Here is a 16,715-nt window from a genome sequence, read left to right on the forward strand (position 1 = left end):
ACATTCCTGACAAGCCAGAATAAAACCACTTTAATGAGCACTTACATTACTTTTCTGTTTACAATTTAATACCCTTATGTTACTTAAAGGGACAACCCCATGCCTTCTTCCCTGGTTATGTAGTTCCAGTCTCTGTGTTTTTCCCTCTCTGATCTTCCAACAGCCAGTGAGAGCTGATTCACTTCCCCAGGCTTTACCCAAATTATGGTGACATTCTTTGCTTGGTGAGATTTCTGCCACTTCAAAAAGTAGAATTGTCTCACTAAGAGATCAAACAAGAATTATCACAGGTTGGTTGTGAGTGGGTGAAGCAGTGGAACTGGGCTTTTCCATGTCAGCCAACTGCTTATACAGCTCTTAGCTGACTTCTGTACAGCCCAAATCTTAAAAGATTTTAACAAATTTTATTCAAAACTCAAGGGTATCTGGCCTACAGGTTTCCCATCTTGGAAATTGCTTCATTTCACTCAAGTACTTCTGAAGTGTTCAACAGATACCAATAAGGATACTTGGAGCTTTCCTGGTAGCTCAAAAAAAATAAAAGAATAAAAATCCAAAGTTATTGAATAGCCTCAACACCAGCATTCTGCTGCTTTAATGGACTAATTAGCATCTTGAGACACATGAGGAACATACGAGTGATATTTAGTATACTTCGTGTTCAACAGAATTTAACTGGACAAAGCTGCAGGACTTCCTGAGCCCAGATAGAATTATTCAGGCTGTAAATTTCTCTTTGGAAAAACATTGGAGTGTGAAAGAAACACAATGAAAAACATTGGGTGGTTTTCAAAACAGACATTTAGGACCATATTGAGATTTAGAAATTGAATTGTCTGTTCCATAAAGGAATCATTTAAAGTATAACACTTTCTCTAATTAAAAAATGTGGTGACCTGTACTGCACAGTAAACTAATGGCTTTGCCACAACAAAAGAAAAAAGAGGTATGTTACGTTTAAGTTAGCTTCAGTCTTATTTCTTTCAGTACAAAAAGATGAAAAAATAAAGTCCAGAGTACAAGAAAATATTCTCACTAGCCAAAAAAGGGCTATAAACATTTGGAATTTTTTGTTAGGGAAAATAGCAATTTATGTAAAATGCAAATTAAGAATCAATAGTTTTGTTACAGAATATAGGAGCATAACAAATTTGCATTTTTTACTTCAGTCTATTTATGAGAAAATTATTTCTAGAAGCTAAAGCTGAAGATTTAGCTTTTGAAGTTAATAGGATTTTTGTTGCTTTCAGGAAAACCAAGTATTCATCACAGTACATTTTTTCCTAGATAAATAGTAATTTAATTTATGATTTTAGCCTTGGTTTGATATGATTCACCAAATTTATATCTTTCTTTTGTTTTCATTTTAACAGTTCAAAACCAACTATGAAAAGAGAAAGTTTAAAGTAGCTATTCCATCCAATGACACATCCACAATGACTTCAATAATAAGCAACGTGTCAGAAGCAATGGAAGCTCTCACCCGAATGAAAGAGGAAGTAGTTCCTGTTCCAGGTTCTGTGAATGGAGTGAATGCCCTTGGCTTGGTGGTGTTCTCAATAAGCTTTGGCCTGGTGATTGGGAGCATGAGGGAGCAAGGTCAGGCGTTGAAAGACTTCTTTGATAGCCTTAATGAGGCTATCATGAGATTGGTAGCTCTAATCATGTGGTAAGTGCCTCTTCGATAAATGCCTTTTTAAGCTATTAACAATATTTTTTCATCACATTTAGGCACTGAGTAGCAAGAATTTATTTGGCAGAAAGTCAGACGACAAGATTGTATCTACCTTGGAACTTTTTTCATGTAAAAAAGAGAGCTGTAACTCTCTGTGACCATAATCTGCCCAAACATACCAACTTTTCAGTGGGTTTCACTTTTGACATGAGAAGAATCAGGGTCTATGGCCGAAGTTGCTACCCTTATCAGACCTATTCTATGTCTTCATAAAAATAGCAATCACAGCGGTAAGCTGTTGAAGTTTCCTTACATCCTAATTGAATTCATTAAAGGAAACCAACAAACCTCTCCCATAATCTTATTTCTACACAGCAACCTTGTTATCATAATTTTCCAACACAGCTGGTTCCTGTAGTTGTGGAGTTTACATGTACATCCTTGCATTGTAGCTGCACTGCTCACACATACACATAATTTTCCTGCTTTCATTACTGTGATTATTAGGTAAATAAAATAAATACCTTTTCCCTCTTTTTTTTTTCTTTTTTTTTTTTTTTTTTTTTCAAAAATTAGGATTCATTATTTTCTAGGTAGAAGGTTAACTAAGAATCTGTAGCTTGTTGCCTTCTTTACTACAGGAAAAAGCCATTCCAAGAGTTTATTCAGGAGCACATATATTTACTGCCATACTAGATATTAAACCAAAATTAAGTATATTTCCTCCATTAAGTAAAATCTTTTCTCATTCACAAGCACATTTTAAATGTTAAAGCAGTGGATTCAGATAAATTTCCGCATGGACTTGATGATGTAAAGGGCAGTTGAGGTATAGTGGATAGATTCTGCTCTGTGGTATCTTACTGTGAGAAGACAAGTGGACATTTATAGGAGTAGGACTGTACCTAAATTACTGCTGCAGTAGAATTATGTTCGAGTTTTATGCTCAGCACCAACTGTTTCTTCACCTCCAGCTGTGCTTCCTGGTAGGCAAAAGCATTTCATCCCACCTGTGCTGCCAACGTTTGACATACAGATTGTTTCGTGTCTTCATGGTGATGAATATATTATCCAGTGCCCAACTGGATGAAATGTAACATAGCCAGAATTGATGCCTGGAAAATAGACAGACTTTCCTAAAAACTTTAGAGTTAATATAAAAGCAAATCTTTAGTTGAAACCTTTCAGGTACACAATATGACAAATGTCACACGTGGTATATTAATTCTACCATTTTTATATGGTTAGTCCATTATTATATTTATCATGCACTGCCCAGTTAAAAGGTTAGTTGGTCAGATAATTATTCCTGGGGTCCTGCCCCGCTGGAAGCGGTCCAGAAATTACTTTTGCCCCACTTTTGATACGTCTGGTCCACATTCTGGTTGGAAAACAGAATGTCCTTGTACTCTTCTTGGAATAAAACTAAGCAATATTTAGAAATGCATTTATAAGGTTAGCTTTTTTGTTCCTAAATGTAGGGAAGAAAGGTAGGAAAAATACTAGAAGCTATAGCCAAAGTTACAAAGCTGCAAATATGTGAAAAATATAAAAAGCTAAAAATCTTAGGTATCAGAAGCAGCTTGAAATCTTCAGAAGTTATCAGGCTTCTGTGTGGGTTCCTACCCCAACAGCATGGGAAACAGCACTGGAATAGAATTGGGTGCTTCGTATAGTTACACCCATATGTCAGTTTAGCCTTCATTCACACGGGCAGAATTATAACAGGATTGGCTTTTATATTATACTTGAATTCCAAGGGGAATTAATTTCCTTACCTGTCCAAAAGGCATGCTATGCATCTTGAAATGCTCACCAGATGTTGAATCCGCTGAATCCCACCAAAAACATTCACTGCTGCGATTCATTCAGTCCAGGTTGAATTGTTAAGAGTTAAATTTTTGAACTACTCCTGAATAGGAGCCTCCTAACAGTGAAATTCTATGTTTATGCATATAAAAACACAAACAGGATGGATGGGGGGGCCGAATCTCTACTTTGTTTTGTAATGCTATTTTGATTCCTTACTTGCAGGTATGCTCCACTTGGAATTCTCTTCTTGATTGCTGGGAAGATTGTTGAGATGGAAGATATGGGTGTGATCGGTGGTCAGCTTGCCATGTACACTGTAACAGTTATCATTGGTTTGCTAATTCATGCTGTCATTGTCCTGCCTCTTCTCTACTTCGTGATCACTCGTAAGAATCCATGGGTATTTATTGGAGGCTTAATCCAGGCGTTAGTCACAGCTCTGGGAACATCTTCCAGGTATAACAAAATATTTTAAAGCAGTGTCTTTTTATAGCATTGCTAGTTTAAGAAACAATTTTGCTTAATGTTTGGTGTTTGATATTCTAAGTAGTTTGTAATGTTTTAATAATGAATGATAGAGCTGGCAAAGAATGTGCATGGCAAAATGAAGCAGCAAACAGAAAAGTCCTGAGGGGATTCCTATTGGCAGCTGACATTTTGTGCCCAAAATCCTGATAGCCAATTATGGATACAGAACCTACAACAAAAATGCCACTTTTGCTCTGTGCAGGGGGTCAGAGTTATGTCATGTGAATTAAAAAAACTGTTTGCATAGATGACAAAAAGAAACATTACAATAAAGTGTATATTTCTATACCATTTGACCTTTCATGAAACAGGAGCCATTTTAGTAGATTTTAAAAATATGTCCTAAAGACAGGGGCTTTCCATCAGATATCCTGTGATACTTAATTTGAGTCCTTGGTGTTTGAGATTATTTTGAAGTAAAAACCTAGGCTGATGCAAGACAGCATACTGCAAGTGGATTTAAAAACCGTTCAGAATTCAAATGTAAGATGACTGTCAGCAAAGATATTTTTCTAACACAGACCCTCTTTATTTTTGTTCAGTATTTTACCAATGTTGATAGAGTTTTCAAAGTCTTAAAGTCTGCTAAGTATTTAGCAATGAAGGTTTGCTGGAATCAAGTAACCTGAAATGCTCTTTACTTTAGTCCAATCAGATGTAGAGATGCAGGCCTGACTCAGACAGAGTTAACTTTCTTCATAGCTGCTCATATAGTACCATGTTTTATATTTTAGCCAAAACAACAATGATCTCATGCTGACATTTTAGCTATTGCAAAGTATTTGCACAGATCAAGACCTTCTCTGACTGTCATTCTGCCCCCACAGTGAGTTGAGGGGTTCACAGTGGGCTGGGAGGGCACATGGCCAGACAGATGAACCAAAGTAAGTAAATAGATATTCCATGCCACATACATCGTGCTCAGCAATGAAAGGGGGAAAAAGGATTTTAGGAAGGTTGGCCACATAGTACTCCAGAACTTGCTGGCCACTGGTCCATCTGTGGGAGCAGTGTCTAAATATCAATTGTTTCATTCTTTCAGACTTCTCCCATACTTACTAAACTCTTTTATTCTCAACCCCTCCATTTTCTTGTTCTTCCTATTCCATTTGGTTTTTCCTGTCGCATCAAGGTGTGGAGGCAAAAGAGTGGCTGTGTGGTGCTTAGCTGCTGACTGGTTTTAGCCCATAGGTCAGAAAATAATGCCCTTCACAGGGGAGCCCACAAACAGGGAGAGAAAACAAGCTTTTTACTGAAGGTTTGAATAGTCCAATTGGTATACCTTCCATAAAATAATGCTTAAAGATTCAATCGCAGCTCCATGACTTTAAAACTGAGAAGCAGGAATTATAGATAGATTCCTATGACTGGCAGAAGAACCTTGTGACAAAACACTGAACTTAAACACTTTCAGATTAGGGATTATATAGAGAATGGCAGTAATAACCAGCTGGGGAAAGTTTCCAAGAGTATTAGGAGAACCTTCACCATTAGAAATGCTTAAATTCAGTATTTGCATTAAAAAAACCCAATTCTGGTAGATCACATAAAAACTAAGAACTGTCTTGTGATTATAAATGTGGCACTCTTCTCTTTCCCTCTTTGCAGAAGTTATATGATAGATTATATTTTTTCTTTTTATTTCAGTTCTGCAACATTACCTGTCACATTTAAGTGTCTAGAAGAAATAAATGGAGTGGACAAACGAGTTACAAGATTTGTACTCCCAGTTGGTGCTACAATTAATATGGATGGAACTGCTTTATATGAGGCTTTGGCTGCAATTTTCATTGCACAAGTCAACAACTTTGAGCTGAACTTTGGACAGATTATCACAATCAGGTATGGAAACCACCATTACCACATTTAATAAAAGCACCTTTGTGATGACCCCTTCCTGGTTTAAGTGGGATTAAACAAAAGCATCCAGACCTAAAAACAAGAACTTCTGCAGTATCAGGTTATCTATAATTTACATCTTCTTCACAGAGAAGATGCATTCAGCACATCTTCTCATTTAGAGAAACTTTCAACAAAACTGTAATGTAATACACCCATTTCTGCACTTAATAAAGACAAGTACAAAATTTAATTAATTTCAGATTTTTCTTTTTTAAGAACTCATGCAGCTGTTGGGACCTACAGACTTACAATGACTACCAGGTAGTTTATAATGCAAGTACAAAGCTGAAGCATAAAGTCAACACAGTGTTGCTAGAAGAGGAAGTGTTTTCCTGGTTTCTGGAGACTGTCAGGGCTAGCTGTATAAGGAACAGTAATACAGTTTTATTACATCAGCTGACAGAAATGGTAAACACAGGTTAAGCACATAACCCTTCTTGTTTGAAATAAAACAGCAAACAACTCACTACTTATGGCATTCAATGATAACTGATCTGCTTTAATTTCATTTTGTTTATCACAATTTAAGGAAAAAGGGTGATGGATACTTGTGCAGAATAAAGGAATGTCAGCAAGAGGACAAGTGGGCATTGTGGGACAAAGACGCATATCTATCACATAGGAACACTGAAAGTTCAGAAATAGTGCTCCATAAAACCCACCATTTTATTTCAATATTCATCAACCTAAGACAAAACTCTGCCTTCATTCCCCAAGGAAATTTTTTCACTTTCATTAATACTAGAGCTGCTCCCTGGCAAACTACCTGAGAAAACAAATTCTCCCTAAACCAGGTGTGAACAAGCATATTTCTATAAAGTCGCTGGACAGTATAACTCAGGGTTTCTGTCAGCTTTCTTCACCTGGCATGAAGTTATAGTGAGATGGACAGAGAGCAAAAGTTCTTGTGTTAGATCTGCCAGGACAGAACTACCTCCTCAGCTTTTCTTTTAACGTGTTTGAGCTTGTGGAGAGAGCTTTTTAATGGGTGGGGACATGTAACTATAATGGTTTTTTCTGGCCCTTGGCATCTAGTAGGGAATTTATCACTAAAAAAATCATGTTTCAAGGTTTCTGGATAGAGATTTAGTGAAACACTTTGGATCAAGGGTCATAGTTCCCTGCAGCTATAGAGTGTTCAGATAAGGCTCATCTTTTTATTTACTACTGAGTAAATGCTTTCTTGCTTTATATCTGGTTTTAAAGTTTGACTGATGATAAGGAGAGCTTTTATTACAGTTTAATAACAGAAAACAGTTAATTGTTCTTGCCATCTCTTTGCACAGCATCACTGCTACAGCTGCCAGTATTGGGGCTGCAGGCATTCCTCAAGCTGGACTGGTCACCATGGTCATTGTTCTCACATCAGTAGGTTTGCCCACAGATGATATCACTCTTATCATCGCAGTGGACTGGTTCTTGTAAGTATTTTTATGGAAGTTAAAGTCTTAGACCTTATTTAGAAGTGAAATAGCCCAGCTCAGTGTGGCTATACTAAAATGTTTTGCTCTAGAAGGCAGTTGGAAACAAGTGTTGAAAAGAATGACTATTTCTTGCTAGTAAGGTATTTTCTTAGAGGAGATAGTGAGGGGTGTTTCTTAAATATGGTTCCTTTTGCATGCGGAAGTTTACATAGAAACCTGTATTGTTCAGATACTAAGAAAACTTTCAGATACACTATAACTAAATAAGCAAAGAATTGCTTTATTCTTTTATTTTTTGTAGGATGACAATAATAACTTTTAAGTCAATCAGACTCAGAACTGGATCAGTTCCAACCAATTTATTGCAGCATTGCTGACTGGCTAATCTAGGAAAGATTCATATGTCTACCCCATGAATGCAGAAATGAAAAATAATTGTGTAACTGGCAGCACAAAGTATTGCCCCTCTGTTTTTCCATTCATCTATCTGTAGAAGACGACATGCACCTTTAAATATATATACCTAGGTCCAGGAAATAAATGAAAGGAAGACTTTTTCCAGCCTCTATTTCATCTAATATTATTTAGCCTTTCTGGGGCTTTTACCCTTCAATTTTCTCAAGTGATCGCTGAAAGAAGTTGCCTGTGTTGTTATCAGAACATAACATCTGATTCATCTGATAACATAACATAACATAACATAATGATCTAACCACCTGATGTAGGTGGATGCTTACCTACTGACACTACCAGTTACTCCCTGCTGAGCAGAGCCCTCTGAGAGAGATGAATTTTTGTTGTGTAATTTGAGTCATTCCTGCGCAATTCCACCCTGAATTACACACCATATCTTATGGTCAGGAGACAAACAAACATAATAAGGTAAATTTTTGCTGGCTTACATGTTGAGAGGGTATAAACCCAAACTCTTGATACTCAAGGGTATCAAAATGCCTTCAAGAAGCCATATTCTCCCTTTGCCATCCTCATCACATGACCATTTCTTGCTGTGAATTTGCTGAGAGTATTAACACATTTTGCGATTCCATATCCCGTTGTATTTGTTAATGTTTCTAGGAGAAGCCATGGCTTTAACAGTTCAGATAAGTGAATGTATATAAAACAGGTGACTCATCTGGTAGCTATTTATCTGGTGCCACTTTTAACACCTAGTCTGCTTGCTTCCCTGAGCAAGTAGAAGTAACTCACTTTTTCCCTAGGGATCGTCTTCGTACCACTACCAACGTCTTGGGAGACTCCATTGGAGCAGGAATTGTTGAACATTTATCACGGCATGAGCTGAAGAACAGGGATGCTGAGATGGGTAATTCTGTGATAGAGGAGAATGAAATGAAGAAACCATACCAACTGATCTCACAAGAAAATGAGAATGAGAAACCAATAGATAGTGAAACCAAGATGTAGGCTAGAGAAAGCGTGAGTTCAGCACTACAAGTGTGGGAAAACACACACTTTTTCCAGCGATTTATATCTTGAATTCACCAACTTCATCTATTCCTTGATTTCTCCCTTTATGCTCGCACTGGAAAGAATTAATGAAAACATATTCCAAACTAGCAGCGATCATGGTATATGTTGGCTTCCGACTTAAAAAAAAATTAACAGGCAACAAACAACACTGGTCCTGCTAGACATATGCTAACTGGGGATAAAAAAAGAGATTGTGTATATGTTACTCAGTCCTGTGAATCTTTTCTTTTTTTTTTTTTTTTTTTTTTTTTTATGAACTGGAAAGTAAAAACAGATAACAGAGCCTGAAAGTGGTTTTTATTTTTTTAAATACCTGTTGCAAAATTCCTAACACCTATAAACACACCATCAACACTTCTAACTTGGTAACTGCATCCATCTAAGTAAATTGACAGGACTTTCGCTATTTTATCTGATTTTTTTCTCTCTAGTCTTATATTATTGCTCAAATACTAGCAGGAAAATAAAAAGCAGGAGATTAATTGAGGGGATAAAAAGGGGGAAGTATATAAATAAGAAAAGGAAATACCCCCAAATCAGCACTTTTACCAGCTGAGATTAAATATTTCTGAGAAAGTTACTTTATCTAGACAGTTTTTTGAATTAGATTCAGCTGATCTTTATAAAAATTTAGCCTAGTTGGCTCCCACTGACTCGCAAACATTTACACATGCATGTATGTACTTCCAATCTGGATTTGCTCCCTTAATTTCAAGATCACAACCCAGTTAAACAGTCTGTGTGTTTGTAGGAGCAAAACCCTGATCTGGGAGAGAAAATGTGTCTTCATCTCTGTTTGGATAAAAAAATTTGCATGCTCTGGATGCACTAATGAGCTACTTAATAAGCAATTATAAGAAGACAGTGCCAGCCTTCTACAGAAGGTGCAGAGGGTGAGATGTTCAGCTCCCAAATGGGCTGCATTCTGAATCTGAATCCCTGAGACCAGCAGAGATTTTCTGATTGGAAACCTCCCAAATTCTTGATCCACTAATAAATTATGGAGGTATGAACTGAATTGACATTTTGCCATCTGGAGAAGGCTCCCTATCTTAATGTGAAATTTTTAATTCCTAGAGCGTTTACCAGTAGCACCTGAAAAAGAAGATAAAAGCCTTTAGAAAATAAAATTAATGGATGGTTTTGTATTTTATTAGGAAAATATATGCAAATTCAAAAATAATAAATACTATAATATATGTTGAAGTTTTAATTAGAAAGGATTTAAAAAAATAAATATTGTAGGTAATTTTCAGGGAATAAATAAGGAAAGAATGAAAAAAAGAAAACAATGCACTTGTAATACAGTGGCTTTTTGGTTCAAGATTATTTCCTGAAAAAGCCCTTTTCTAGAACTATAAATTAGGTACTTTTTCCTTTCTGCCTTACATTATTTGAGAGGTTAAACCAGAAAGTTTTATAATGCAGATGCAGTTGGGAGAAAGAAAAACTATAAATGGACAGGCACAATAATTTTCAATTACCAGTTTTATTGGAATATTCCATTTTCTTCTTTATTGGTCCTCATGCCAAAATAATGCTAATGACAGAAATGAAGGATCCCTTTGCATTGTCCCAGCTGCTATTCCAAAAACATTCAATGTGTTGCATCTGTTACTTAAAGTCCCATCAGTAAAGTGTAAAGTAACCGTGGTGAAAATGTCAGCATGCTGGTCAAAGACAAACTTTTTCTCAGGCAAGACTGATTTTTTTGGGATTGAAAATTCCTGTCAATCTTCTCCAGTTGAGTAATTTGCAAAATATGAGCAAGAACTCTCAAGTGAATGAAGTGAGCAGCGTTTAATGTAGGTTACTGAACATCAAACCAAGAAAGCTCTAAATTAATCTCTAAATGAACAACTGAAAGAAAATATGGGTTGTTTTTTTCGGTTTTGGTTTTTTTTGCTAACAGAATGCAAATCTAGGATACAGACAGGCATTTTCTGATACATAATTAGAGATATTTTTATATAGATACTGTATTCAGAATGTGTGTATAAACATTAACTGTAGAATTTATGGCATAACATTTAAAATTTTTGTTAAGATTTTCTTTGGAAATACATTGCAAAGACAATGTAAAAGGCTGTCTTTCTATGACATCAGCTGAGAAAATTTAATTGTGTCACAAAGAATGTGATCTTTTTTATACTAACTTTGTTTCTTTTGGAAATCAGGTTTTATAGAAAGATTCCTTTCCGCATCTCTCATCGGTTCTGCATTGATATGCACCCAGAGTGGATTGAGAAACATTACTTTGTAGATGTATTTTCAATAAAAATAGTTTTACATTACTGCTCTTATGGTGATTTAGATTTCTTTCAAAGGCTCTGTAATAAAAGCTTCACACAAACTCAGAGATGAGGAACTCAGTATGGGATTCAGGGATTACAGGCCATTTTGTACAGCAGGGCTTTGAACAGGGCTTCCTCTCTCCAAATACTTAGTTTCATGATCAAAAATAAAGAAGTAAAGGGTGGGAGGCAGAAACATCAAGAATTAAAAGAACCAGTGTTTACCCACCCAAGTTTATTCACATTCAAGTATATAAATACATATTAACATCTGGAAAATTTAAAAAAAAAAAGCATAATTAGATGATCCAAACCCCACATTCAACTTTGTAACTATACAACCTTCTTAAACAATCCATTGTTACGTCCATGAAAGCAGTTTATGATGCTGGGTTAATTTGGCAAAGCTTTCAGCTGGCAGTTATCATCTAATGGAAGTGAGTACCTCATCAGAGGCACTGGAAAGGTATAAAAGATACAAGCTGAATCACTTGCATCTGGGAAGTTGTGTTGTTTGGAGCAAATGGATACAGCAGGGAGAGATCCTGCCTTCCTGAACATACATCAGCAAAACAGGCAACAATGACCTCTACGAATATGTCTGTGGTGTGTTAAGTGTAAACAAATTTTGTGAAAGATGTCAGAGATGAAAAAAGTTCAGAGAAGGCATGGTGTTACAGGGCACATGAATGTAACTTTTAACTATTTTATTTCTAGTTACCTGCATTTTCATTCACCCAGTCTGGGTAAGTATGTTTGTGTCTTTGGAACTACTGTCATGATGGATTGAGTCTAACCTTTGACTGATCAACACTTTGTCAACTATACCATGACACTGGGTGCCATGTCCATCCTTTTCCTGAACACCTCCAGGGATGATGACTCCAACATCTCCTTGGGCAGCCTGTTCCAATGCCTGACAACCCTTCCTGTGAAGAAATAAATTCTTCCTAATGTCCAGCCTAAACCTCCCCTGGCTCAGCTTGAAACTATTTCCTCTCATCCTGTCACTTGTCACTTGGGAGGAGAGATGAAACCCTGTCTGGCTACTCTCAAATTTCAGGGAGTTGCAGAGAGTGACAAGATTCTGCTTGAGCCGCCTCTTCTCTGAATAAACACCCTCAGCTCCCTCAGACACTTTTCACATGGCTTGCACTCCAGACCCTTCCCCAGCTCCACTGCCCTTCTCTGGACATGCTCCAGCATCTCACTTGGAGATTCTTGTGGCACATGGGCCTCGCTTACTCTTCCGTGCCCTCATGCAGAAGTGAGATCTCTGGTATTTCATAATTTTTCAGCAGTATTTTCATTTAGAAGTTGTGGAACAAAACAGCATTGCCATTCTTAGGCAAGAATTCGTGTCTCTGTAATGGTGTGTGGCCAGTAAAAAGTAAAGTGATTATGCATGTGGAAAATCAACTACTGGCATAGGAGAGTATTTATTCTGAAGGACTGAATTTGCACAAGTGACATTTGTGTTCCAATGCAGGCACAACAGACTAGAAATTTGAGGCATTTTTTTTCAGCTAACCCTTGCTTGTTTTAATAAAGTTACAACAGAAATGGTACTGAAGAGTATCTTGTTTCTCATGTGATCAGCAGTGTCCTAGTTGTGGTAACAATGCACGATCAACTTGGTTCTGATGTGATCAGCCATTTCCCAGAACAAGACAAAAATTTTGAGATGAGCCGAGATATCACTACGTGCCTGGATTTCCCTCTCTCTAAAGGGATCAGCTTATTCTGGAAGCGTGGATAAAGTAGAAGATTATACACATCCATGCAAAACTGAAATCTCAGACTTGCAGCATCAGTGAGGCAACAAGATTTCTATGGATAACAGAGAGCAATAGTCAGGTGGTATAATCCTGCATGATGAGCCCTTTCCTTTTCCCCTTCCCCCACCCAGCTCCTCAGATGTCTCTGAGATACACAGACATATCTAAAATTCCAAAATTTTAGGACAGGAGTAACAGCATCTCTTAACAAAAGTTTCTCTTGAACATGCCTCATTACACAACTAGGGCTGCACAAATAATTGATTTTTCACTTCAGTGATAGAACTGAAAAACTAGGGAGAATAATTCTTCCAAGGCATCATTGAAACAATTTTTTGTTGCTTAAAAAAAATCCAATCTCACTTTCAGATTGCATTAATTCTATTTTAAATTAAAACAAAATCAGCTGTAAAATGAACTGAACTTGGAAATAAAACATTGAATCATTTTTTTAGGAAAATACCAAAATTAAATGTTTCAACTTTCCTGTAATATCTCCTCACTTTAATGCCAATTGTATTTATAGAATTTGGCACAGCTTCACAAGTACTTGCCTCAAAACTGCATTTTTCAGCAGTATATTTTTATATTCATGCTTTTTCTTTGTTCTTTACAACTTCCTTTCACCAGACATTGCACATTTTTCTGGTTTTCCCAGATTACTTAGAGTTTATTCTTCAGTGTACTATTCACTTTTTTAGAACTTTGACACTTAATAAAAATGATCAAAAATTATTAAAAATGAACTCTCTTCTGATATTTGTCCACTATTGCTACTATTACTCTGGCTCCTAAACTTGTGTTCATTTTATGCATAATTTCTTTTTAAAAAAAAAAAATTTCCCATTTTTTACATTGCCATATTCCTTTTTGCATCTGTCCCACTTGCTCTCATGGCTTTCCTCGTTTTTACAGCTCTTCTATCAAGAAGTCCCCTACAATAGGTCTTCACATACCCAGATTCAGGTCTCAGGCGTATTCACAGTTTTCAACATGACTCAACCTGTCTGAGTTTTGATTTTTCCAGAGGAATTAAAATTGTGGGGAGCCTGGACAGTGGGGCTGACACAGACACCTAGGCCACATTTTGGGAACCATCCAGACCCGAAAGGTTTGTGTAGCACCTTTGTATTTTTATCTCCTGTGCTCAAGATACTTGGGTGAATTTAAGAATTTACACTCTCTTTTCAAAACAGAAATTAGATTTATTTTTTCCTCATAATTATACCTAAAACCAGTCCAAATCATGTAATGCTCCCTGGCTCCTTCCATTGGCAAAAACACCATAAGTAGCAAAGAGAGAATGATAAAATAATGATCTGAGTTGGATTTCAAGCCCTACTTTGCAAAAATATTCGTAATAACATCAGTTCTGATGGCAGATGGTGACTGTCATTCTTTCTGAGCAGGTGCCACACAAACCTCCCTTCACAGATCTTCCAGTTCACCTTGCTCGTACCCTGCAGTCCCTCTCCTATTCCAATCCTGCTCCTCTCCCAGGCAGCAGCTCCTGGCCATGCCAAATTGCCTGGTGGTTTTGTGATAGGCACAAAAGGGGACTGGGATGAGACCACCCAAATTGCTTTCATTTACAGGCTCAGCCAGGATGTAAGCTCGAGTCTCCAGAAGAAAAAGCCGACAGTACTAACCCACTGTGCCACTTAGCCTGCACAGTGCAAAAGAGCTATTCAGGGGCTGCCAGCACTTCATTTTGAGATGTACTGTGGCTCTGTAATAATCAACTGCCTAAAAACTGCAGTTTCCCAGCAATGGCAGCCAATTTTTTTGTCTTGATGGATTGTGCTGCCATCGTGTGGCAAATGTTTCTTACAAGGCACATTTTGCATCCGAGTGAAAAAATTAAGCTAAATGCTCTGGTGAACACTAGAGCAGAGCATTTTATGTATTGAGCCCCATTTTTTACATTTGTTCAGCTGCAGAATTTTGTTGTCGTTGTTGTTATTATTATTTCTATTATTATGCTTACTCACATAAAGGATTTACTAGTTCATTTTGTCCTCTGTTTGACACAGTCTTGAAGAGGTTAGTGTAATACTGTCATTCGTACATTGATTCTTTGGTGTTTGTGCTCATTGTCTCTGCTTTCTTTGAGCATCTCTCAGGCAAGATGAAGGTGTCTTGGGGAAAATGTGTGCCAAAGTTCTCAAAACATTCCCTTATGTGTATGGACTATTCTGCTAGCACTAACTGCTAGCATAGCAGATTTCACACAGTACTAATCTGCCTTCCAGTCTCAGTTGTTTCTCTTTGAAGGGCTCTCTCTTGGTAATCTGACATGCCCCAAAGTTTTATGAAAATGGTAGATTTGCACACTTGGAATCTGTACCTGCCAAATTGTGTCCCTGTTGAAGCATGTAGAATGTACCTAGGTACAATTCATGTTAAAATGTTGAGCAGTAGCTGAGGGAGCTGGGGGATGCTTAGCCTGGAGAAAAGGAGGCTTGGGGCAGGTCTTATCATTCTTTAGAACTGAAAGGAGCTTCTGGAAGGACGGGGGATTGGTCTCTTCTCCCAGGTAACAAGGGACAGAATGAGATGAAGTGACCTTGAGTTGCACTAGGGCAGGTTTAGATCAGATATTAGGGAAAATTTAGTAATGGAAAGGGTCATAAAGCATTAGAATAGGCTGCCAGGGAAGTGGTGAAGTCACCATTTGTGGGTTTTTTTAGAGCTGTGTGGATGTGGCACTTGGGGACATGGTATAGCAATAGACTTGGCAGTGCTGGGTTAAGGGTCGGACTTGACCCTTAAGCATTTAGCTTAAGCTAAATTAAGCTAAATTAAGCATTTAGCTTAATTTTTTTACTTGGATGCAAAATGTGCCTTGTAAGAAACTTAGAGGTTTCTTCCAGCCTAAACAGTTCTGTGATTCTATGAAGCAAATGCTCTCTGCATCTGGCTGGGGCCTAAGCTGCTCCAATACTTGCAGCTGCCAATACTTGCAGTAGTATTATTGTATTGCAAACCCCTAGAGACAGAATTGGGATAAATTTGCTTATGCTGTCTTCAAATTCATTTCCAGCACATAGCACCATCTAAAAATGTCAAATGTCACAGAGGACCAGAACACAAAGAAAAAGACTTCAAAATTACTATTTTTAAGTCAGACTCAGAAACACTCAAGTAATGATTTTGAAAATTTGGCATCTGTAATACTGAATCCTACTAAAATTGCATCCCTCAAAAGTTGGTCCATAAAATATTGATCTTCCTTGCTATTACTGTCTTTGTCAAATGGCAACAGGTCTTTCACAATTCAGCATTTATCAAACCACCATAAAACTCCACCATTATCAAAAGGTGCATGGCCTGCTAAAAATAAAAGTAACTATTTTAAAATTGTAAATACAATTCCAAGACCATAGGCTGGACTTTGTTCACTGCCAACACAAAGCAGCTCTTCTGTTTCAGAGTCATCCCCAATAAAATGCAGCCAAGCTTTGCTTGCTCCCTCTTTCCTTTCAATCATTACTTTGCACAGTATACTTTAGTCTTATGGGTAAAGCATTCTCCAAATATAAGCTCAGCTGTGAACACAAGAGAGGGAGAATTGAAAGGGTAAAGGGGTGCAGGGAAAATATTGAGAACAGAGCAGCAACTCTGACTTCCTGCCATGGTAAGATAATAACACAAACCCACTCACCATGTGAGCAAACATAGGAAGATATTGCTAAGCAGCCGATAGGATTCCAGCAAAGAGAAAATCTGTGTCAGGGAAATCTGTCTCATAGACCTGCTGGACTTCTTTGGGTGCTCTAGGAAAGAAATTAGTTGCACTAGTGGATGCAAG

At 37.3% G+C, this 16,715-nt stretch overlaps 1 protein-coding gene across 1 annotated transcript in view; it reads left to right on the forward strand.

The window, feature by feature from the left end:
* Positions 1 to 11,126, forward strand: part of SLC1A3 (solute carrier family 1 member 3) — a 64,980-nt gene extending 53,854 nt beyond the window's left edge. The window contains exons 6-10 of the mRNA XM_002194998.7: positions 1,374 to 1,669; positions 3,710 to 3,943; positions 5,663 to 5,857; positions 7,204 to 7,338; positions 8,562 to 11,126. Of these exons, the coding sequence (XP_002195034.1) occupies positions 1,374 to 1,669; positions 3,710 to 3,943; positions 5,663 to 5,857; positions 7,204 to 7,338; positions 8,562 to 8,766 (1,065 nt within the window). The 3' untranslated portion in view covers positions 8,767 to 11,126. The remainder of the gene's footprint in view (positions 1 to 1,373; positions 1,670 to 3,709; positions 3,944 to 5,662; positions 5,858 to 7,203; positions 7,339 to 8,561) is intronic.
* Positions 11,127 to 16,715: the final 5,589 nt, after the last annotated feature.

Source organism: Taeniopygia guttata, chromosome Z (assembly GCF_048771995.1).
Source record: "Taeniopygia guttata chromosome Z, bTaeGut7.mat, whole genome shotgun sequence".
NCBI lineage: Eukaryota > Metazoa > Chordata > Aves > Passeriformes > Estrildidae > Taeniopygia > Taeniopygia guttata.